The 22507-nt window shown below is 38.0% G+C and overlaps 4 protein-coding genes across 6 annotated transcripts; all 4 read left to right on the top strand.

Moving 5' to 3' along the window:
* Nucleotides 1-4173: 4173 nt before the first annotated feature.
* On the top strand, nucleotides 4174-7668 carry LOC117383927 (steroid 21-hydroxylase). Its single transcript, XM_055227775.1, has 12 exons — nucleotides 4174-4294; nucleotides 4367-4555; nucleotides 4633-4722; nucleotides 4974-5125; nucleotides 5197-5292; nucleotides 5416-5526; nucleotides 5626-5712; nucleotides 5789-5854; nucleotides 6197-6310; nucleotides 6378-6544; nucleotides 7107-7210; nucleotides 7403-7668. The coding sequence occupies exons 1-12, from the start codon at nucleotides 4174-4176 to the stop codon at nucleotides 7648-7650; spliced, it is 1545 nt and encodes a 514-aa protein (XP_055083750.1). The 3' UTR covers nucleotides 7651-7668.
* Nucleotides 7669-13401: 5733 nt separating this feature from the next.
* On the top strand, nucleotides 13402-16097 carry LOC117384069 (uncharacterized). Its single transcript, XM_055228092.1, has 6 exons — nucleotides 13402-13460; nucleotides 14067-14327; nucleotides 14406-14687; nucleotides 14775-14993; nucleotides 15066-15323; nucleotides 15985-16097. The coding sequence occupies exons 2-6, from the start codon at nucleotides 14210-14212 to the stop codon at nucleotides 16095-16097; spliced, it is 990 nt and encodes a 329-aa protein (XP_055084067.1). The 5' UTR covers nucleotides 13402-13460; nucleotides 14067-14209.
* Nucleotides 16098-18888: 2791 nt separating this feature from the next.
* LOC117383861 (allograft inflammatory factor 1-like) lies at nucleotides 18889-20195 on the top strand. Its single transcript, XM_033981101.2, has 6 exons — nucleotides 18889-18997; nucleotides 19062-19123; nucleotides 19225-19291; nucleotides 19365-19406; nucleotides 19484-19649; nucleotides 19940-20195. The coding sequence occupies exons 1-6, from the start codon at nucleotides 18982-18984 to the stop codon at nucleotides 20025-20027; spliced, it is 441 nt and encodes a 146-aa protein (XP_033836992.1). The 5' UTR covers nucleotides 18889-18981; the 3' UTR covers nucleotides 20028-20195.
* Nucleotides 20196-20551: 356 nt separating this feature from the next.
* On the top strand, nucleotides 20552-22155 carry LOC117383490 (casein kinase II subunit beta-like). Of its 3 annotated transcripts, none has more exons than XM_033980675.2 (7): nucleotides 20552-20641; nucleotides 20931-21003; nucleotides 21178-21280; nucleotides 21356-21471; nucleotides 21546-21621; nucleotides 21697-21886; nucleotides 21978-22155. In XM_033980675.2, the coding sequence occupies exons 2-7, from the start codon at nucleotides 20932-20934 to the stop codon at nucleotides 22066-22068; spliced, it is 648 nt and encodes a 215-aa protein (XP_033836566.1). In that variant the 5' UTR covers nucleotides 20552-20641; nucleotide 20931; the 3' UTR covers nucleotides 22069-22155. The 3 variants fall into 3 exon arrangements, with proteins under 3 accessions (XP_033836566.1, XP_055084160.1, XP_055084159.1); XM_055228185.1 differs by having other exon boundaries at nucleotides 21356-21475; nucleotides 21550-21621; XM_055228184.1 differs by having other exon boundaries at nucleotides 21178-21471.
* The last annotated feature ends 352 nt before the right edge of the window (nucleotides 22156-22507 follow it).

Raw genomic sequence — 22507 nt, 5'->3', positions numbered from 1 at the left:
AATTTACTTTTTTTTTTCATCCATTTTACACTTACATAATATCTCCATTCTTAGACCTGACAGAGGTGCACTGCTCTTTTGAATTTACTCTACGTCATGAGAAAAGTTTTAGCCTCTCACCCTTTTGCCTTTTACAAGTCACTAACACTAGACAGGGTTTTTGTCTAGTGACTCTGAAGAGCAGGGACTTTCACCCGATTGACTGTTTACAACTAGTTACAACTAAATGAATTTCACCCACTGACAGCCCTTGAATGACTGTTAAGTACATTATAAGAACATAAAAATTTGGGTTCAGTCCAGTTAGGTTTAATACTTTTCACCAGTACCCAATCACCAGGGTTAATTAGGTCTTTCAAAGTTGTGTCAGGTCAGGTCCCCAGGTTCAGGACTTGTTGGAAAAGAACTAGCCTTAAGTTAGTCTGTGTTTTTGTGCTGTTTAATGCCAAAATATTAACACACTTTTGTCATATGTTTGGTATATTTTAGAAATGTGCACCCTTGTCAGATCAAATTGTATGGGGTAAACCATACCTAGGAACAAACTCTTGTCAGCCACTTGATGACTGAATGTCTCTCTCTTCACTGGAGAAACTTCAACCCATCTTGAGAAAGAGTGTACACATACCAGCAGGTATCTCAAACCATCACATGTATTTGAAGGACCCACAATGTGTTTGCATGGGCCGGCAGGAAATAGGAAATTCTCCCTTGACAGCTTGGCACATTCATATACAGTAAGAGATATAATATCTGCCATATATGGATGCCACCACGTTTGCTTAAGCAAAGAAATAGTTTGGTCTTTGAAATATGTCCTGGCTTGTGAGCTTCTGTAGCTAAGATGTTTAACAGACTGCTGGGTGCCACTAAGCATGATAGCGCCAACTGATTGAGCCAGCTGATTAACTGATCTAGTATTTGACTGATTTTCTCTTTGTGTCGCCCTGAGAGTATAAATGCTACAGATTGTAAGTAGGCTGCCACTCCATGCTGTGTATGTATGATTAGAGCAGTGGTTCTCAAATAGTGGGGCGCGCCCCCCTGGGGGGGCGCGTTGAGATGCCGTGGGGGGGCGCGTATGACTCCGCGTATGACACTGTAGTACTGTACGCAGCGCGCGCACAGCAAAGAGCAGGAGAGAGCGAACAGATCGTGACACAGGGCAGTGAACAAGAAACACTTTTGCTAAAGAGACACTATGGAAAACATTTTAACAGGGATGAAAAGAAAGGCGGATATAGACGGAGGTAAAGTCATCCGAAAAATAAGACGAGGAGGAGTCTGATGAAGCGTATTTAGCACTTGGCTTCACCGTGACTCCGGTGGGACACGAGGACAGACCGGTGTCTGCTGTGTCTGAAAATGTTGGCAGCGGACAGTATGAAGCCAAATAAGTTAAGACCCCACCTCATTACACCTCAGTCACGCTGATAAGACGCTGGAGTTTTTTCAGCGTAAACGTGCCAAATATTGCGAAAATTTTTCTTCTTTATAGGGGGGGCATGATAGAAAATAATTGAGAAGCACTGGATTAGAGTGACTCAAGCAATGCAAAGCAAAGCAATTCAAGCAAAGAATTTTGGAAACCTGTCAAGTCTAAAAATGACAACATGTCTTTCACTTATTTAGGTTTTGGGTGGTGGGGAATGGTAGAATGACGTTAGTTTAAAACTGAGGAAGAAGAGCCTGAGATTGATCTGCCAAGAAATACAACCCTCTGTCTTCCACATTGCACTTTTGATTTGATAGCTTTGTAACCTCTCAACCAATCTTGTGAAAGTGGAGTGCATCGCAGTAAGAATGTCATGTTCATTAGGAGAGGCGATGAGAATGTTATCTACACACTGTACATACCTTATGAGAACTGTATCAGAATTGTACTAGTTGGAAATGAAAAGTCAGCAAGGTCTCTTTTTAAAGCCTGATTAAAAAACCCAAGAGAGTGCACAAAACCTTGTGGGACATACTGTATGTATAAGTATACTGTCTTCCCCTGTAGGTGAAAGCAAACATATTAATGCTCTCTGGATGTAGTGGTACACAGAAAAATGTATTAGCCAGATCTATTACTGTAAAAAAAAATGCGGTCAGCTTAGACACTGGCAATGGTAGTGTTTTGACTACTACATTAATATGCCTGAGATCCTGCACCATGCGATAGTCATCATGGTCAGCTATGGAGACCTGGTCTCCAACAGCACACCTGAATTTTTTAGTCCGGTGATAGTATATGGAATACCATCAACTTTTTTCCTGTGACAGCGGCTAGTTGGGTCTCCAGATTGTGAGAGTACCAGGTAATAGGGGAATTTATCTTGGGTCTGTTTGGACCAGACCACCCAGTTGAGCCAGTTGACCATAGGGTTGCTGGGAGAGACCCCATAATTTCAATGGTTTTGGGTCATCTGTGTTTTCCCTCCCATAAAATCTGTCTGCATGTTTGATTGTGGTGTGGTTTGACATGTAGACCTGAGGGAGATTCTTTAAAATTTTGTAGATGGTGAATAGTGTGGTAATTTGTACTGTGTAATCCAATCAGTCACGGATAATGCTTTTTTACCATAGGACCAAGTGATTTAGATTCATGACATGCGCCTATAGCTAAGGTAATATGTGGTGTACACTCAGAAGAGAGTGCATGGACATGTGTTTGTGTAGAAGAGAGTTCAGCAGCAGCAGCTTTGCCCAACAAAAATGTCCCTACACACTAAGACTTGGTGTGGCATATGTTGTGTTCAAATCATCATAAAGTACATCATCATCACAGAGGTCATTGATACAATGTATCAAGTCAGTTGGTGAACAACAGAGTATCCAACTCTGTTAGCAAAGCTGGAGGAACAGAGTGATCATTCAAGAGTAACCAATACACTGTAGCCCAGAATCAGGTTCACGTTGGATCATTAACATTTGTCTGGCAGAAAGTGGGCCATTAGAACAGTTCATTGTGAAGCCACCAGGAAAAGAAACATTCCCTTCATCTGAACACATGGTTTCCCTTCATCTGCACATTTAATCAAAATGTCTCTTTAAAGTAAAGTGGGCTTTGTGGAGAATAAATAAATTGATAATAAGACATTTCCCACATAAATTGGTAGAAGTTATCTTAGATGCCCACTACTGAGGTGGTGTTTGTTGAGAGAGGAACTGGTGTAGCTGTTGATAAGTACCTTGCACCAGGAGCCTGATGGTTATCGTGCCACCCTTTGAGGTTGTTGCATTTGCTGTTGAGGTGGAACAGCCCAATACTGTGTATTCAGGTAGTTGGAATTACTATTGCTAGTTTCGGCATTGTAATTTCTCATATGACAAATAATATTTGATTCCCTCAGAGTCCAACTCTGGCCGACAATTGTCAATCGATCAGGCCTAGGGCCACCTGGTCCAACCAGGACCAGTTTCACACAGGTGAAATAAACAATGAAGCAACAGACTCTATAGGAAGGATAGAATGAGAGCCCTGAGATGTGTATGTTTACAGTTTTTATAGTGTGTGTGAAGAAGGATCTTCTGGTCAGCACAGCATTATTTTTAAGAGTTCTCAAGCAACGGCAGGACCACAGTAACTCACAGTTCTGTCCTTGAGTCTGACGAACAATGTATTCTATTGTATTCTAAATGTAGTTACTTTGTAAAGGTTAGTAACAGAATAGATTAAATATAATCCTACCAAAGACAGGGTATCGACATTGGTCACATAACAAATCTATGGCAACAAATCAGCAACATATTTTGCTGGTTAAAAACACCAAGTTATTTCATCCATAAAACTGTAGACTAAAGAATACCTTTTACCCCACATGGATTAATAGGCCACTACAGTTAGTCATATTTACAGTCATTTTTTTTTCTTTTTCAACAGTTTTTTTGTTTATTTGTTTGTTTGTTTTCAGTATAAACTCAATGCCAAGAGAATAGGTCTGCTAAATTACATGCAAACGCTAGATGCCGCTGTTACACACTGGAAATGACCGTTTTCCTTTGATGAGATAATATTTTGATAGGCTAAGTGACTATTATCTTGCCCTTCATTCCTTGCTCCCGGTCAGTGTTTACAGAACACAAATAACGTGAAGTTCTGATTTTATCTTCAAATAAAACATTCCGAGGCCATGGAAACAAAACAGCATATAAAATGGGCTTGGAGCGCTCTGTCATGTATTCACAAGAATGGCACTACAGCTGAGTGTGTTCAGTGTGGGAGCTCTGTTTTTACTGGTATTTTTTCTGATTGCACTAATTTCTATTTTTAATGAGAGACAAAAACCTAACAATGCCGAACACAAACAGGGTAAGTATTAGTAATGACATTTTACAAGTGTATAGGAGATTCTCTGTATTTCCATCATCTGTTTCCTTGCAGCTAAATCAAGCTTACTTCAATATGTTACCCAGCTAGTGTGTGGTACACCATCCCTTTCTCTCCCTGGACCTCCAAGCTACTTTATTATTGGGAATATGATGGAGTTAGGTAGTGATCACCTGCCTATTCACCTGACCAACCTGGCACAGCGCTATGGAAGCATCTACCGTCTCATATGTGGAAACACCAGTAATAAAAGCTTACAATTTGCCATTTTGAGTATTCATTACTAGATGGAGATAAAGGGCTGTTTCTGTCTCTTGTAGCCATTGTAGTTCTGAGCAGCAGTGAAGTAATCAGAGAGGCACTGGTAAAGAAATGGTCAGATTTTGCAGGAAGACCAGACTCTTTTACAGGTGGGTCATTCTTTATTGCCAGAACCTCAAATAAACATTTTAGATTTACTTGATCTAACATCTGCTTTTTTGAAAATGATTATCAAGTAGATGTAAGATGTAATAATAGCAGTTGCAGTGGTTAGTGTTACTTTAGTTTTATTTACTTACTCAAATAATACACCTTTCGACTTTTGTCAGGGGTTTAAAATTTTGAAAGTCAAGTTTATGTGATGTGCATTGTGAATGATGTTATTGTATATTTGTCACAGGAAGCATAGTGTCTGCAGGGTGCTCCATCTCCCTGGGTGACTACACTGAGGTGTGGAGGGCACATCGGCGCATGGTTCACAGCGCACTGCAGAGATGCTGTCAAAAATCCCTGCACGAAGTGATAGAGAGACATGCACTGCGGATGAGAAGGGTACAATCAAAAAAATATTTCAATTAACAATCAGCAGTACAACAAAACATGCAGTTTATTCATTACTGAAGGTATTAATGGACTATAAAGGCACAGCGGTGGATCTGTCAGAGGATTTCACTGTGGCTGCAAGTAATGTCATCACTACTCTGGCTTTTGGAAAAGAAGTAAGCCACCGAGTATTTTTCTCTGGATGATTTGCATAATAAATTACATATAACACAGTAATCTTCTCAACATGTACTTAGTTTTTAAAGATTATCTGACATCGCCCTTCTGCTTGTGTCCAGTATGATAAAAGTTCCCTCGAGCTGCAGCAGTTGCACAGTTGTCTGAATGAGATTGTGGCTCTATGGGGCTCGTCCTGGATCTCTGCCTTAGATTCCTTCCCACTGCTCAGAGTAAACAGTAATTCTTTCAAATATTCACAGTTGTATATGCTCACAATTCGAGGGAAATTTGTTCTTTGTTGTTTTTGTTGTTTTTTGTTTTTTTTACAGAAACTACCAAATCCTGTGTTTGCACGCCTTTTGAAAGAGGTAGTGCGGAGAGATGACATCATACAAAAACATCTCAGTGATTATAAAGTAGGTATGAAAACAATGATTTTAAAAGTGGTTATGTCAGTGCTTGATCAGTGTAATTTTTGGTCATTTTGTGTAGTCCCTAGAAAATAAAACAGAAGATGCTATAACTGGCTCATTACTGCATGGTCTTGAAGAGAACACGGTAAGCACCATGTTGGAGAGCATTAACAATATTTTGTAAATGAATTATTTTAGTTATTGTTGTAGACATGGGCTTTTGATGCTGTAATGCATGTTTTCGAGGGTTAGCCCAATGCTCTTGCCCATTTCCTCCTATGTTATAGCTTGTTTTTTTGTTCGGAAAAGCAACTTTGCATTTATGCATTGCAAAATTGTCGTATTGTGAGCCATGTATTGTCTAGCCTTTTTTTTTTTTTTTAATGAAATTAGAATCTTTTAAATGTTATAATAACATAGATACACTTTCCATGTTACTGAATAATTATTATGCTTATGATTCAAGTGTTACTTTCTGTGTCCTCAGATGCTCACACACACTCACGTCCACATGGCCACTGTAGACCTTCTTATTGGAGGGACTGAGACCACTGCCGCCTGGCTAAACTGGACCATAGCCTTTCTTTTGCACAGACCAGAGGCACATCCAAACCACAAATGAAATACACTCAGATAGAGACACATCTCAATAAAAGTGTGTTCTTCAGGTGCAGAGCAGAGTGTATGAAGAGCTGTGCACGGTGCTGGATGGACAATATCCCAAATACAGCGACAGACACCGACTGCCCGTCCTCAACGCTCTGATCCACGAGGTGCTCAGGCTGCGGCCAGTCGCTCCTTTAGCAGTGCCTCACAGGGCCATCAGGGACAGCAGGTACTCCACCGCTCACTCATACACGCATCTGGTACAACACATATGTAGAAAGCTAACTGAGGCCAAATGGTGAATATAGTTCAAAGATGAAGTAGACTTGTTGTTTTGGAAATAAGCAAAATTACAATAGAAAGTATGTTGTCACAATGTGAACAATAAAAAAGTATAGACAGTGTAATGTTCCAGGGGCTTGAGGTATTGATTTAGCACTTTAGTGGTTCACGCACAGTCCATTCATGTTTTGTGCACTACTTTAATCTGAACCTCGATATTTAAAGGCATGTAATAACACATTTCTGATAGACTATCAAAAATATTGTCTGAATAGTTTTAAAAAGCTTTACATTTTTGCCAATATTGTCCACCTTCAGTTGAAAGTCTAATGAGCTGATGCATTTTCTAATCCATACACCCATGTTCTCAATGTCTGAAACGCAACCATTAAACCAGTTAAATGAGTGCACCAATAATTGGAAAATACAAGTTTTATAACATGCAATCCCACCTCCCTCTATTGTTTAAAATCTTGACTTGCTACACTAACATATATTCTCTGTTTTAGCATTGCCGGTTATTTCATCCCAAAAAACACAGTGATCATTCCAAACCTTTTTGGTGCTCACCATGACCCTGCAGTTTGGCCTGACCCATACAGCTTCAGACCAGGTAAATCATTCTTTCATAGTCTTAACTGTTCCTAACCTAAACCAAACACTAACCTTAGTCATCTTCCTATCTTTAACCATAATAACCCACCCAAAATTATGACCATGTTCCTACACTTCATCACAGCAGAATGTCTCTCCAAAGCACAGTAGTATCTAGTATCTACCAACAACCAAATATTTTCTGTTTCAGAGCGCTTCCTGGAGGGAGGGGGCTCCACTCGGGCCCTGTTCCCATTTGGAGGGGGGGCTCGTCTCTGCTTGGGGGAATCTGTGGCCAAAATGGAACTGTTCCTCTTTACTGCGTACCTGCTGAGAGACTTTGAGTTTGTTCTTCCTGACAAGGTCCCTGCACCAGACCTGAAGGGTGTGGCTAGTGTTGTGTTAAAAGTCAAACCGTTTAAAGTCATAGCACTGCCAAGACTGGGACATTGCAGCTAAAACTGAATTATTTAGGTCTCCCAAGTGATATGCATGGTGATTAACTATGGAAACTTTTATACATGTTAAAGAGAAGAGGAATGTCTGGAAAAATATAAAATATAAGCTAGCTATATATATTTTTTTAAATACATTTTCTATCAATTGTATGTCCATCTTACTGTGGCCTGCCCTTTGAGATGGCAGTTTGTATCTCCGTCTAGTGTGAATAATGTTGGTCTACCAAGTGATGAGCATGTTGAATAACTACAAAAACCTCTTATACATGTTAAAGAGAAGAGGAATGTCTGGAAAAACATAAAATATAAGCTAGCTATATATCTTTTATACATTTTCTATCAAAAGTATGTCAATCTTACTGTGGCCTGCTCTTTGAGATGGCAGTTTATATCTCCATCTAGTGTGCACATTTTGCATTGCAGAAGTAGGAAGCTTGGTAAAGATGCACTATGTAACATGTCTAGTCAAAGAAATTAACTACTACCCTACTAAAATAAATATCATTTTGCACTTTATTTTTGTTGTCAATTAATCAGAGGTAATAGTTTCAGTTTGCTGTGGTGAGAGAACATACAGTGAGTCCTGGGCTGATTTGTGTCGTTTCCTGAAATAGCCTAAATTTAAACAGTTTATGGTCACTCACTCTTGTCTTTAGCAGGACTGAAACAACTGGTAAGTGTGTTAAGTGCATGTAATAGATTATAAATAAGCAGGGAGCATAGATGATGAGTGTAGATTGTGATATTAACATCCAGAAGCTGGGTCAGAGGTGGGGGGTATATAAAGCTGTATAAGTAGTATTACAGTTACCTCTAATAATAGGCTAATAAACAAAATGGTAAAACATCTGCATTTTATGTGTGTGGTTAAGTGGTCGGTTGGGTAATAATTTTCAACTTGCTTTTTAACTAACTGTAACAAAATATAATTGCTTTACACCACGCCACCAGGGCCTTCACTTGAGACATGCAAATCTGTTGTTGAGTCGACAGAGGCAAGGTTTCAGTTTTTCCATGACAGAATTTATTTAAATAACTTACCTTGAAGTAATTTTTAACAGTTCCATTGTTGTACTTTATTTCTTCTGTTCAGCACCACAGTTAATACAAGTCTGAACTGTATGAACTCAACCCTACACATCCCATCAACCCAGTGTTACGCATCTGTCAACTGGAGGATCTGCATTGTTTGGAGGCAAGACAAACTGTGTAAAATGTGTGTGTAAAATAGACAAATCTTGCTGTCACTGCTTCTTGGTGCGGATGAGCACATAAATCCACATATCTACTTCAGGCAGGACAAAAAGGAAGTCACATAAGAACATATACATTTTATTTTGACGGCGCCCATCTTGAGGCTCTGGGGTCGATGGCTGCACAGATGCCTGGTTGTCTGTCTGCAGAGGCCTAGAGCAAAAGAAATATTCTATTCTGTCAACTGGACAAAAGTTTTAGAGTGAAGACATTTCGCTGCTCATCGGCTTCTTCAGTTCTGGTCAGATTGCTGATGGACATTGATTTTTTCTTTGTTTCTGGAGGATTTTAATGTGTTCCAGTTGGCAACAGTGGGCTTACAATGTAAAGGGTCCTTGCACCGGTGTAAATACATAGCTGCCCTCACCTCTGCCCGACTCAAAAACAAATGTGGGCAGCAGTAGCTACTATAGGTATAAAACAATTGCAACTGGTTTAGGGTAATTGTTTAGGCTGCTGCAATCCAACAAGCCCCGTGTCCAATAAAACCTGATTTTTTTTCAATATAAATGTATGGGGTCTTGGGGGCCCCCTGCTGGCTTTGGGGCCCTAAGCAGTTGCAATCAAAAATGTATACCCTTTGATGTGGCTGAAATAAAATGCAGTTAAACAAAATGAGGTAGAATTATTTGAATTATTACACAAAGCTAAAAGTTGAATTATCATCAAAAATAGGCCTAAAAATTATAAATTAGCAGTTTAAAATTACCCCAAAAAACAAAAATTAAGCTAGCTGAGGCCTCCTGTGGTGAGCAGACTATTGAGGGTGTGCCCAGGGGTGCTGCCACATACTCACCTCAGTGGACACAACAGGCGGCACAAAAACTAAACTTGTGATCCCTAAATCACATGCAAAGGTGGGGGAACCTCACCAACGTGCCTAGCCCAACCACGAGGAGGCACCCACTGTCACTGAAACAAAAAGGTTAATTGCACGACTTGGTTTAAAACCTGCTTACAAATGGACAAAAAAATAAAACAGTAAAAGTTTTGTTTTACTAAACAGCAGGTTTAGCCACCCTTTAGTGACAACCAGGAACTACACAACCTGCCCTCTGTGGCAGGTCTACCCAGGGTTTGACTCTCACAGACCAACAGCGGCACAGAACAGAACCACTTGCAATTAAGCTAAAAAAGTAAAGGCACAGCAGCAAAGAAGCTGCCATACTAGGAGCAGGTGGCTTAAATAGTCTCTAACTAGGAGGGCAGGATCAAGGGTGAAGCCCACAGGGGTGCTTTCAAGGGCAGCAGGGGAAAACTGTCAACCCCACTATAATAACTTATTCAATTAGTTTGGTGACGTTTATCAGCTTAATAAAGCAAATGGACCAATTCATTTAGTTAATTGTTTTAATTTAATACATGTATTTAATGTCACTTATAAAAGTACATATCTGTGAAATCCCTCAGTCGTCCCAGTCTGACCCATAGCAAAAGAAGAAATTTAAATCTGCCAATTTGACAAATCGTTGTAAGAGTGAAGACGTTTCGCTGCTCATCCAAGCCGCTTCTTCAGTTCTGGTCAGGTTGCTGGTGGCCACTCCCCCTAGGCGCTCACCACACTGAAACTGTAAACATCTATTGTCTTCAGCTGAAACTACCCTATTCAATCCTTGACAACCCTGCTATTGTTCTCATTGTTCTGGGTCTGAGGATGGAGTTGTAGATGGGGGAGAGATTATATCTCAGGCCCCCGTACCTGTTTAAGGAAAGATTCTCTTTCCTAACAAAAATAGCTTCCTTAACTCCTCTCTCAAACTATTTCTTTTCTCTGGCTAAGATCTGAACCTCACTATCTTCAAAGGAGTGGTTAGTGGCTTTGAGATGGAGATGCACAGTGACTGGGATCCAGAGGAGCTTTTGCACCATTGTTGGTACATTGTCTTGTGGAGTGGCTGTTTAGTTTCTCCAATGTAACGGTCACTGCACTCTTCACTACACTGAATGGAGTAGACTCCATTACTTGGCTCAGGGTTTTGTCCTTAGGGTGGACCAGTTTTTGTTTTGTGGGTTTACTCTTATCTCTTCACTCTTACAACAAATTGTCCAGTTGACATATAACAGTACAGTTTATGTTACTACATGTGCAAAGTAATGGTGTGTAAAATGATTTTAAGTTTTAAAATAGCATTTAATAAGCTAAAGTACAAGTGTAACAAAAAATAATGTGTCATCATACTCATTCAGTATTAAGTATTACTTAACATCCCATTTTAATATCAAACGTCTAAGTGAATGGTGACATGGTGAATCCTCTTCTGGGAGCCACTGATCATGGCTTTTTTTCCTCAGCTAAACTCAAAGTGAACATGACAGATCAAACAATTTTTCCATTATATGTGATGCTACACCAGATGTCTACAGTTTAGACCAAAATTGTACTGTTACTAAGGTATGGATATGGGTGGAGCCCATGCTGCCAGAAATAAATATTTTCTATATTAATAGAAATATTTAATATAATATTTTCTAAACTTTTTAGCAGCACAGATTGTCAGATACACACTGGAGGCACGATTAGAGGCAGTGCGCCCTGTGGCATTTATCAGATGTCCTCAAAGCTTCAGACATGCTTATGACCTAAAATAACGTCACTAGTGAAGCTAAGGCTCAGGCCCAGTGTTTGAATACCTTCTGTCTTTTAATGCAGTAGTGCTCTTCATATTTTGGGTGAAGGTTTCAGAGTGCATTGAAGAAAGAAATATTACCAGCCAGCCCTCTTCCTTGTCCTTGGACATTCAGAATGCCAGTGTAAAAGAAGTTGAGAAAGAGATGGCATGTATCCGTGTTTCCTGGGACAGGTTGTTGTTAGAGACCACCAGAATTGCCTCTGTAATGGGCTTTAACCCAACACTGATAATAAAACAGAGGAGAAATAAATGTTTCAGTCAGCCAGAAGAAGGAATAGAGGGGGAAAAAACTCACTTCAAAGACTAACTGTTTTAAGTCGCCATAGCCAGTGTATGGCTCAGTTAGGTTAGGATTTAAATCAGTGAAGCAGATTTGTGATTAAAGCATTAGGGATTCATGCAGAAAACTGTCAGAGAAATACAAAGATGATTTCTCTGATTCACTCCAAGTTGAAAAAAATATACACTGCAACATTTAAAAATTAACTTAGTCCATTTGACTCACTGAACACAATAATATGGACTGCAAAGCATTTATGTTCACATGTGTATCCTGCTTCGGATTTTCTTGGCATTGCCTGTTACTGCAGCTGGAGAGGAGTGAGCATATTTTTTCAGTTTGTGAAATGGTAAAATTGTCTTTTTTGCATTGATTCATTCTTTGTAATCTAAGGAAGAATATATGAAAAAGGATTGCTTTATTTCACTGAATGAGTTGGGTGCATGGTGGGTGGTTGGGGTGAGGCTCCATGTGAGATCTTCTTGTCCTGGGTCCCAGCAAGTTTGTCAACTGGCCTGTAAAATGCCACATTCACGCAAAAGCTATCAAAAGATACCTCTGACTCCTTATCTTCCTTCCATGCACTGTAGGCTAACTGTTGTAAATGAACTCCATGTTCATCTTTCTGGAAAAAGACCTTTCAGGCTCTGTGACTGGATGAGCTAAAGTGACTCTCAGTGAGTGTCACTCCAGTTGAAAGAAAGACAACTTTTGCACTGTCTACTACGCTCACCACATTCGGTGTGTAGGGGCCTTCAAAAGTGCTGACCCTGTGGCTGTATAGCTGTATGGGATTCAACATCCTGTTTATAGGCAACATTTAAGAACTTTTGACCATTCACAGACAGCTGCTAGCTGCAGTATCTTACAGATGTGGACACACATGTTGCTTTACAAGGCAGATAGTGTTGTGCTAAATCTCACAATGTTAGAGAGATGTAGTAGATCTTTAAACAAAATACACCTTTTAAATGGGGAAGAAACTCAAAATCTTACATAACTACAGAGTCCCGCAAGGGGCATAAGTGATGAACAAAGTGGTAAGCTGTAGATAGTGAGCAAAGTGAAGCAGATGTGCGTGCACTACGCACTAGGGCTGGTGCTGTGTTAAGAATAGAAAGTTTGTTACAAACTAATAGTGATGTGATGTATAGAATATTAATAGTAACTTATTATTGTCCATTTTGCTGAGGGTCTCACACAGCCCTGTGCAGCTCTCACATGTGATCTCTCACTCTTTATTTAAAAGGCCCATATTACATTATTTTCTGATCTATCTTATAATGTGTTGAATTGTGTTTTGTTTTCACTCACACATGTTTAACACACAGAGTTATTCTCTCAAACTCTCAAACTCTGCCAAATGTCAAATGTCAGTCTTTAGTTGACCTGCTGTGGGAGATGGCAGTTAACCTAATAAATACATAACATTTTGCATTGCATTTTTGTTGAGGATATTGAGGAGCAATAGTTTCAGTTTGCTGTTGTCAGAGGACAGTGAGTGATATGTGTCATTTCCTGATTTGAAAACATATATTTTTTGCCTCTAGTAAAGTGAAGCAGCTAACCACAAGGTTGCCACGATGATTTCATTGTTGTTGATTGGACTTTTATTTGCTACTTTGAAAGGAACACTTCTTCATTCAGGTAAGTACTTTAGCTAGAGTAACTATAGGCAGACAGCACAGATATAGTCTAGGTTATAGTAACTTGTGATATTGATATCCATATATTAAGGAGCTGGGTCAGAAATGGGGGAAATATAAAGCTGCTTGAAAAATTAAAGTAACTTCTTTACATAAAAAGTAAACATATCAGTTTGCATGTCAGATGAATTGTTGTCAACAAACCACAGTTTAACCTGTAAATGTATCTAAAGCTACGTGGCTCATGAATGAATGTGGGATAAGATGAATCTCGTGTGTAGATGCTCCCTCCCCTTTAGTAGTAGCCTATAAAATCAGCTTTCATTTTAGTTACATTGATACATTAAAAGGCTCTTGGATGGAAGTCAAAACTAAAACCTTATTCAGATGAAAGCTTTTAAAACCTGTTTCTTTTGTCCATGCAATTTATCAAATTCACAAAGGTCTGTGTTTGCTTAGGACAGTATTGTGTAGTGAGACAGATTTGTGCCAGGGAGGCATATCCACAGTTTATTTAAAATATGTTAATTTTATATACTTATAGATAACAACTTCAGATCAACTCATAAGTGAATTCTGTTTAAATTATTTATGTGTTTTGACGCAGCAGATTTGGTTGTGTTTGCCACATTGGGAGACAGCATAACTTTACCATGCGGCGTGAGCTCTGGCTCACCATGCTTCACTGTTTCATGGACCAAAGGCTGGTCCTCTAAGGTTGTAAAAGAGGGACAATATGTGGCTCCAAACATGACTTTGCTCGAAGACTGTTCTCTGCACATAAGTTACATGGAGACCTCTAGCGCCTCCATTTACACATGTGATAATGGCAATGACAATTCAAGTGTTGACCTTCAGTACATCCAAAGTAAGTATACAACAGACCAGAATCATTGTACACAAATATATAGTCTTTTCTAATGTCAGTTATTTTGTATCTTGTCAGTTGCTGAAAATAAGCACACAGGAGAGATTGAGCTCCACTGTTACATAAATAATCATATAGGACTTATAAATCCTTGCAACAAGACTGGGCTGGAAGTGTTTTGGCTCGCACAGGGCAACACACCGCTCAGAGGAGAGCGCTTTCAGATTCAGAACAAAGGTAGCTGCTTTTCAATACTTAAAATTCAACCTAAGAAGACTGACCATAACAGACAGTGGAAATGTCAAGTTTCTCTAAACGGCTTAGCTAAAGCCGTAGCATCTTACCAAACAACAGTGATTGGTAAAGTATATTTATGTACATATGTATATGTGCTAATATATGCATATATAGTACTTTATTGCATAACATGTGCTCTATTTTCAACAGACGGCATAGAGGAAGTGTTCTCAGCAGTGAGTGAATCAGTATCTCTCACTTGTACAAACTCTTCCTCTCTCATTTTGACGGACAAAGGTCAAACATCAACCTCTATTTCCAAGACTGTTTCAACTACAATAATAACAAATGTTAGTGCTTCAAATTCAGGGGAGTACCAGTGTGAAGATAAAGGACAAAACAAAACAATTTGGCTCCATACAGTTGACAGTGAGTGCAAAAATATCAGCCACGCTGTAAATAACCTAAATATAAACAGTAGTTTGACACATTTCTGTACAGTCATTTCAGAGATGGACCTGAAAGGTGAAAACGTCACACTGTCATGTGTGCTAACCTGTGCCAGTACCACATGTGATAAAGACTTCAATCTAACCTGGTCTGTAGATGATGCACCATACATGACAAGTGGTTTATTAAAAGGAAACAGAACTCTTATCAACAAACTGTCAGTCCCAGTGGGTCACCTGGGCTCTGGTGTGTGCTCAGTATTTAGAGACGGTGTTCAAGTGGCAACAAAGAAATGGCATTATAGCAACTGTAAGTAAGATGTGATGGTTTGTTTGTTTTTTAAGATTTTAAAGGCAGTGTGTAGCTTTTTGCAGGAGGGTCTGATACCTGCTGGTCTCCATGGAGATGGTGTTGCTTTGACTGGAATAGATAGATTAGACTTAAACGTATCTACTGCAACAAAGACAAGAAAGTGACGCCATCAGTATGTGTTTTCCAATTTATTTTTGAGCATTAAAAACACCTACATACAGACCAGATAGATGGGTTTAATCACACACTTTGGAATATTACAGGCAAACCAACAACTTCATGAGACAAGCAGGTGGTAAACCCTCTACCAAAAATGTTACATAGTGCACCTTTAATGTGCTAATACAAGTTCCAATGCAGCAATCAAATAAGACTCAGCATTATGACCACCAGCCAACTTTGAATTATGATACTACAGGCCTACATGTTCGGGTCTGTCCAACAAAAATTTGTTATTTGGTGTCAAAATATAAATATTAATAATCAGCAATTTAAAAATGCACTTCCAAGCAGTTAAACTAAAATATGCTTTAAAAATTCATTGTAATTTAATCTAATTGATTGCAGTTCTAATTGATTGCAGTCTCAGTGTTTTGTCTCCATTCATGTGTGAAATAATATGATTGCATAAAATGATTTTTTTAAAACGTTCCTACAGCTCTACATGGCCTTGCATGGATAGCTCTTCCTATAGCCTTCTTGTGCGTTGTGGCTATAGTGGTGTTCTACAGAAAGAGGAAGCACAACAAGAATCAAGGTACAGTTGCTTAGTTATATTTACAACTACAAAAAAAAAAAAAAAAAAAAAAGTATTAACTTGGACTTAACTTTTGTTATTTACAGAAAATCAAAAAGTAAATATTGGTTCGGTAAGAATAAAACATGGACAAAAATTCAGAAATCAAGCATTTGACAAAAAATATTTTTTTTACAGACAGAAAAATATTATGAAAATGTACAAGACTATGAACTCGAGTGCAGAAGAGAAGCCGTCACTTCAAATGATAGTTTCTATGATCTGCTACAGGCTGTGGACTAGCTGCAGCCGTGAAAAATCCAAGCTGTTAAACTGCAGCCAAAAAAGAGATGGAAAAATTATAATTGATTTTTTTTTTTTTTCCTTTTTCTTTTCTTTTTTTTTTTTTTTTTTGCCAGATACTCACAAGTGAAGATCTTGTCCTGGCCTTGTTATTGGAAACTGTGGTGGTTGGTAGACTCTAACATGTCAAAATCATGTACAGTTGGATGTAAATAAACATTACGAATGGAATCATCATTTCAGTGTACTTTATACATTTTGATATTTGTACTGTGTAGATAATTTTATAATTCTCTGTCGCTCACACATTACAAAATAATAACAAAGAGAAAAATGCATAATAATAATAATAATAATAATAATAATAATAATAATAATAATAATAATAATAATAATAATAATAATAAATTAAAGGTAAAAAATAGCAGAAGATATGTGTCAAATGTTTAAAAAAAAAATGTAATAAATAATATGCTCACCATCTAAATGAGGAACATCATACGGCACAACAGCATACTCCACAAACTCTGAAGAGACAAAGACATTGTCAGTAACAGCCATTTTGGTTTAAAATGTGCAATTAACAAGTAAAACTGACCGTCATATTCTGGGGGCTCCTCTGGCACTTTTTTGTTATGTTTCCAGTAAAATATTGCTCCAACGACTAATGCAGCACTAATGATAACAACTCCAACTGAGACTCCAACTGTTTGTCCTGCTGAAAAGCTCTTTCCACTGTCACTATGGGCAACCTCAGCTGTCGGGGTGTCGGGTGGAGCTGTGCAGGATAGAGAAAAGTGTATTATATACCAAAAGATTTAATATTAACACTAAGTTATTGTCAAACTGACCTTGAGTCATTTTAGTTGTGACTTTCTCTGGGGGTTCTGAGGGTTAAATATAAAGAGTAGCTACTAAAGAGACAGTCAATTTTTGCAGTTTGTAGGAAGTGCAAAAGTCTCACCTTGCACCTGAATATTGATGTCCACGCAGCGCTGTTGAGTGTCTTCAAGTCTGTACTCACAGCGATACCATCCACTGTCAGAGGCCAATGCCGATCTGACTGTTAATGTTGACCCATTCACAAACTTGCTGGGGAGGAGGACTGGGTTGCCAAACTTCAGCATAAACCAGGAGTAATTATAGATCTTGGCTTTGTTCTCCACTGAACAGTCTAAAGCAACACTTGATCCAAGTAGTACCTTCATAACGGAGCTTTTGCAATCTGGTAAATGTACATGTTAAATGTTTGATGTAGAGAGAAACTGAGATAAAATAATACAAAAGATGCTCTTTGATAAGATTTAACCTACCTTTTATTTTCAAAGTGAAGTTTTTGGTAAATACACACTCCCAACCACTCCAGATTTCACAGCTGAATACACCTTCATCTGATTTTTGTACTTTAGTCAGTAGGAGAACATTTTGTCTGTCTTTGGGGTCCCATTTTATACGTTTAGCATTAGGAAACCCAGGAGTCTCAGGCCAGGCAAGAATCACCTTTGAACTGAGGCCATTTGAAGAATATTTAATCCATTTTATCCTGGAACAGTTCTGTGTATCCAAAAGTTTTGAATGAAAGCAATCAAAAGATACATCCTCATCTACAGATTTGGAAATGATTGTGTTATCTGGCAAAGAAATCAATACATAGAGTTTGTTAGACACTGCTCTTACAATGGATATTTACCATTTATAAATAACTCAAATGTACTTACCTTTACAGTAACACTGGACTACAAAGATAAAGAACATAAATAGATTGTCAAAATAAGTCATTTCTGCAGCGTGTATGTGTAGTAGTAGTAGTAGTAGTAGTAGTAGTAGTAGTAGTAGTAGTAGTAGTAGTAGTAGTCTATAATCAGCTCCTACACAAACGTACTCTGAATTTTTATTAAGCTATTGTTGTCTGCCTCCCTTTTCTCAGTTCTCTCAACTTTACTCTTGAATGGTATTTTACTACTTGTGCATTTGCGCCCCCGTGTGGCAGCATGATGTATGTGTTGATTGCCCTGGTTGATAATTGTTTTTGTTTTTTTTAATTATAATAAAATAAATAAACTAAATTCTGCACTTTTATTGACAAAAATACATGTCATATTGCAAACATGTCAAAGCCCGTGTAAAGCAAAATGAAAAGACTTATGCAAAATAAAGAATAAAGACTAAAACGACAAAAGAATGATGCAGATATATTTATATTTGAAGTGTTTATGCATTTAGTCTGCAATAATAACAACTCTGATTTACAGATGAAAACCAAAATTGTGTATTCTATTTAAAAAGACATGGAATTAAAAAAAAAAAATAAGTTGGGAAATGTTCATTTACTGAGTCCTGTATTTATCACACATTGAGAAACCGTTTTATTTCAGTCTATTCTAATAAACTGTAAGAGCTTGTAGACCTGAATTTATGTAACAATAGACTGCTGTATTTGACCATTTATGTATACATTTTAGTGTGGGTATGTGTTACTGAATGAGAACTGTGAACTGTTGCTGATGTATGTCACAGGGACCACTTTCTTTAACTCACTTCCTCTTCTGCTTAATTTTAACACTCTCTGGGCGGTTCACACTGCACGGCTTTCGCAGCACCACAGCTCAGCATAAAATGGACACACTTCAAGGTCAGTTTCTCCTTTATTTTTATTTTTAATTTTATTTTTTAATTAGATTCTTTTATCTGTCCAGGTGGCAAAGCATATGGACTGCTCAAATCTCAACAAGAAGAAAAACTTAACTCTATCAATGAAGTGAGTGGCATTTGTAATTATGGACAAATATCATGACTTATAAATATTGCACAAATGTAAACAAATCTACGCAGCATTATGTTTATCTCTATGTATTCAAGGCTTTTCTATCTGATGAAAAGTATGCAGAAGAGGAAGAACTCGCTTCAAAACTGGAATTGTTTAAAAGTTTGTCAAATACATCTTTTTGTTAAAAATCGTGATAATATAGAATTTTAATGTATCACTTTTTATATTACAGAGAAATATATGGAGTTTGACCTAAATGACAAAGGCGAAATAGGTAAAACATAGTAAGTAAGTAAAAGAATATTACTTCTCATTGGTGACTAAGTTTCCTTTATTGCCCAATTTTTGCAGACCTAATGGGTTTAAAGCAGATGCTTGAGAAACTTGGATTGGCCAAGACACACTTAGAACTGAAGAAGATGATGTCAGAGGTGGTTGGAGGGTCATCAAAGGACACCATTTGCTACCATGACTTCCTCAACATGATGCTGGGGAAGAGGAATGCTATTTTAAAGTTGTGAGTTAATATCCAAAACATATGTACAACCTACAAGCAATGTATTACTCAAATGAATTTGCTAGTGGTAAATATTAGGCAATGGAATATAATTAAAACCATATTATTTATTTAATTATCATCTTTTGCCTTAGTAGTCAATTAATCTGTTCTGGCCATAGACTGTACTGGCCATAGACTGTATGCTTCTATCTTGATGAGTTGTGTTGTGCAGCCTCTCATAGGCCTATTCACTTAGTTAACCACCTTGAAATCCTTGATACCACAATAATTTCAGCTGTTGTTTGCAGGATCTTGATGTTTGAAGGCATGGGAAAGGAGCAGGAGGCAAAACAATCAGGTCCACCGTGTCGGAAAACCTTCTCAGATTTGCCTTGAAAAAGTCAGCAGTATCATTTAAAATATGGCTCTGTTGCGAAGCTACTACTCAAACATTTACCAACAAACATAACTGAACAAACCAGAGAAATGTTGCAAGTGCTTAGTGTACTCCTTTTCATTATAAAAGTAAGTTAGTAAGTCACTCTGTACTCTTACCCTAAACAACTGTTTGTTTTATTCCAGTGAGCCTTTATGTCTATAGCATTCTGAAATAAATAATAAACTGTATTTATATTGACTGAGTGATGACATTATTGAGTGATGAGTTGGAACAAAATACCCAATAAAATAAAATAAAAAATAAATACATAAATACAGATAAATTATTGTACTTACTGATACAGACTTATTTTCTTTAGGCTACTGATATTTTATATTTTATTTAAACTTTGTTAACTTTAATTTCAGAGGTCTATTCTTCTGCTGGTCGGCTGCATGTCTGTAACGAAAATAATTTCTCCTTGGGCATAAATAAAAATACAATACGGATGAAACATGTGCAAATCTTATTTTGAAACAACCGGAAATGGCCGGAAACGCTGCTGTTCATCGTTTGGTTCAGGAAGCGAAGCTAGTTGAAGTTGATATATGACCTGATTAGAACATTTAAGGTAATAAATTGTCATTGTCGCGCGCTGACATATAGCACAATGTGTTGCGTTTAAGAGGGGGCTTCAGTCAGATAATAAAATTAACTTTTGGCTTATACAATGCGTTAAGATCAAGATCCACTGCTAGCAGCACAGTTAGCATATTAGCCAGCATTTTAGCCTAAAAGGCTTGCCCAACCTGCTAATCCAGTAGTGTGCAGTGAATGTTAACGAACATATATAGCCTTAAAAGGTATCATCTGCATGTAGCTCAAAAACTCTGAATTTACGGCGTTTGCTGTTTTATCAGGATGAGCAGCTCAGAGGAGGTGTCCTGGATCTCCTGGTTCTGTGGACTGAGGGGCAATGAGTTCTTCTGCGAGGTTCGGTCCTTTCTTTTCTATTCAAACACACCATTCCATACACTTTAATAATATGACTGTAATATACATGTAATACAAGTTATTGCCTGTGTTTAACTACATCAGAAATGTGCATGAGCTAGCTAACATCGGAGTCCCAACTAAAGTCATTCACTTATATTGTTTTACCTTTAGGTCGATGAGGACTACATCCAGGACAAGTTTAACCTGACAGGTCTGAATGAGCAGGTGCCACACTATCGACAGGCTCTGGACATGATACTTGACTTAGAACCAGGTGGGAAGTCAGATAGTAACTTGACATATGCTGTTATAATAGTGTTGTTAATTAAACAATGTGTTTATTGTGCAGATGAGGAACTTGAAGACAACCCCAACCAGAGTGATTTGATAGAGCAAGCAGCAGAAATGCTATATGGTCTTATACATGCACGGTACATCCTCACAAATAGAGGCATCGCACAAATGGTAGGTCATAACAGGATTAAACCCTTTATTTATTTATTTATTTATTTGAATTTACCTAACCACTTTTTCCACAGTTAGAAAAGTATCAACAAGGTGATTTTGGACATTGCCCAAGAGTCTATTGTGAAAATCAAACTATGTTACCCATTGGTATGTTTATCTCTCCACAAGCATGAACACTTTCAGGAAATTAGGCCAACAGATTTTTATTTTTTTTTTATCCAGGATTGTCAGACATTCCTGGCGAAGCAATGGTAAAGCTTTACTGTCCAAAATGCATGGATGTGTACACACCCAAGTCCTCCAAACACCACCACACAGACGGAGCCTACTTTGGCACCGGGTTCCCCCACATGCTGTATATGGTGCACCCAGAGTATCGCCCTAAGCGACCAGCCAACCAGTTTGTGCCAAGGTGTGTTTAATTTTGTTCATAGCATAATTATACAGTGTTAGGTGTTCTAAAATGAGCCATTTTAACTGTTCTGTATTTTGCTTTCTTCCAGGCTATATGGTTTCAAAATTCACCCAATGGCCTATCAGCTTCAACTCCAGGCTGCCTCAAGTTTTAAAAGCCCAGTCAAAAGCAACCGCTAGGTGTCAGTGTTGTCAATGGACACTTATGTTGTTTACTTCTTGTTGAAACAAATTATACTGTATTATAATAAAGCCTGTACAGTTTGGTGCTGTGTGTCTACGCCTAAATTTGCTATTGCTCTAACAAAACCAGCAGCTTATACTTGGTTCCATATGTCATTTCCATATATTTTCTGATAAAGAAAATTAATGTTTTTAATCAGTTATATTCATTCAGGTAAATGCAAAACGCACATTTTATTTTATTTTTCTTCATAAAAAGACAGGGATAAATCACAACCCAACAATATTTTTTTCATAGTCTAAAAACATTTTCAAGTGGAAACTACTGATCAAATTTCCAAGTAGCTACAATACCAATGGCTTATTTGAGGAATAAAAATGAGCTAACATTCTATTACAAAGGATTGATATTTTATAAGCGTAAGTTACCTTCTAC

Source organism: Periophthalmus magnuspinnatus, chromosome 16, assembly GCF_009829125.3.
Source record: "Periophthalmus magnuspinnatus isolate fPerMag1 chromosome 16, fPerMag1.2.pri, whole genome shotgun sequence".
Classification (NCBI taxonomy): domain Eukaryota; kingdom Metazoa; phylum Chordata; class Actinopteri; order Gobiiformes; family Gobiidae; genus Periophthalmus; species Periophthalmus magnuspinnatus.
This window is presented reverse-complemented; position numbering and strand designations above follow the sequence as displayed.

Excerpts from the sequence above, each read along its gene's own strand:
- LOC117383927 (XM_055227775.1), top strand. The coding sequence starts at position 4,174 with ATGGCACTACAGCTGAGTGTGTTCAGTGTGGGAGCTCTGTTTTTACTG. Across the intron at positions 6,311-6,377 it reads TTCTTTTGCACAGACCAGAG|GTGCAGAGCAGAGTGTATGA; the intron begins GCACATCCAAAC and ends TGTGTTCTTCAG. Across the intron at positions 6,545-7,106 it reads AGGGCCATCAGGGACAGCAG|CATTGCCGGTTATTTCATCC; the intron begins GTACTCCACCGC and ends TCTCTGTTTTAG.
- LOC117384069 (XM_055228092.1), top strand. The coding sequence starts at position 14,210 with ATGACTTTGCTCGAAGACTGTTCTCTGCACATAAGTTACATGGAGACC. Across the intron at positions 14,328-14,405 it reads TGACCTTCAGTACATCCAAA|TTGCTGAAAATAAGCACACA; the intron begins GTAAGTATACAA and ends GTATCTTGTCAG. Across the intron at positions 14,994-15,065 it reads TTGGCTCCATACAGTTGACA|TCATTTCAGAGATGGACCTG; the intron begins GTGAGTGCAAAA and ends ATTTCTGTACAG.
- LOC117383861 (XM_033981101.2), top strand. Across the intron at positions 19,124-19,224 it reads AACTTAACTCTATCAATGAA|GCTTTTCTATCTGATGAAAA; the intron begins GTGAGTGGCATT and ends TATGTATTCAAG. Across the intron at positions 19,292-19,364 it reads AAAACTGGAATTGTTTAAAA|AGAAATATATGGAGTTTGAC; the intron begins GTTTGTCAAATA and ends TTTATATTACAG.
- LOC117383490 (XM_055228184.1), top strand. The coding sequence starts at position 20,932 with ATGAGCAGCTCAGAGGAGGTGTCCTGGATCTCCTGGTTCTGTGGACTG. Across the intron at positions 21,472-21,545 it reads ATAGAGGCATCGCACAAATG|TTAGAAAAGTATCAACAAGG; the intron begins GTAGGTCATAAC and ends CTTTTTCCACAG. Across the intron at positions 21,887-21,977 it reads GCCAACCAGTTTGTGCCAAG|GCTATATGGTTTCAAAATTC; the intron begins GTGTGTTTAATT and ends GCTTTCTTCCAG.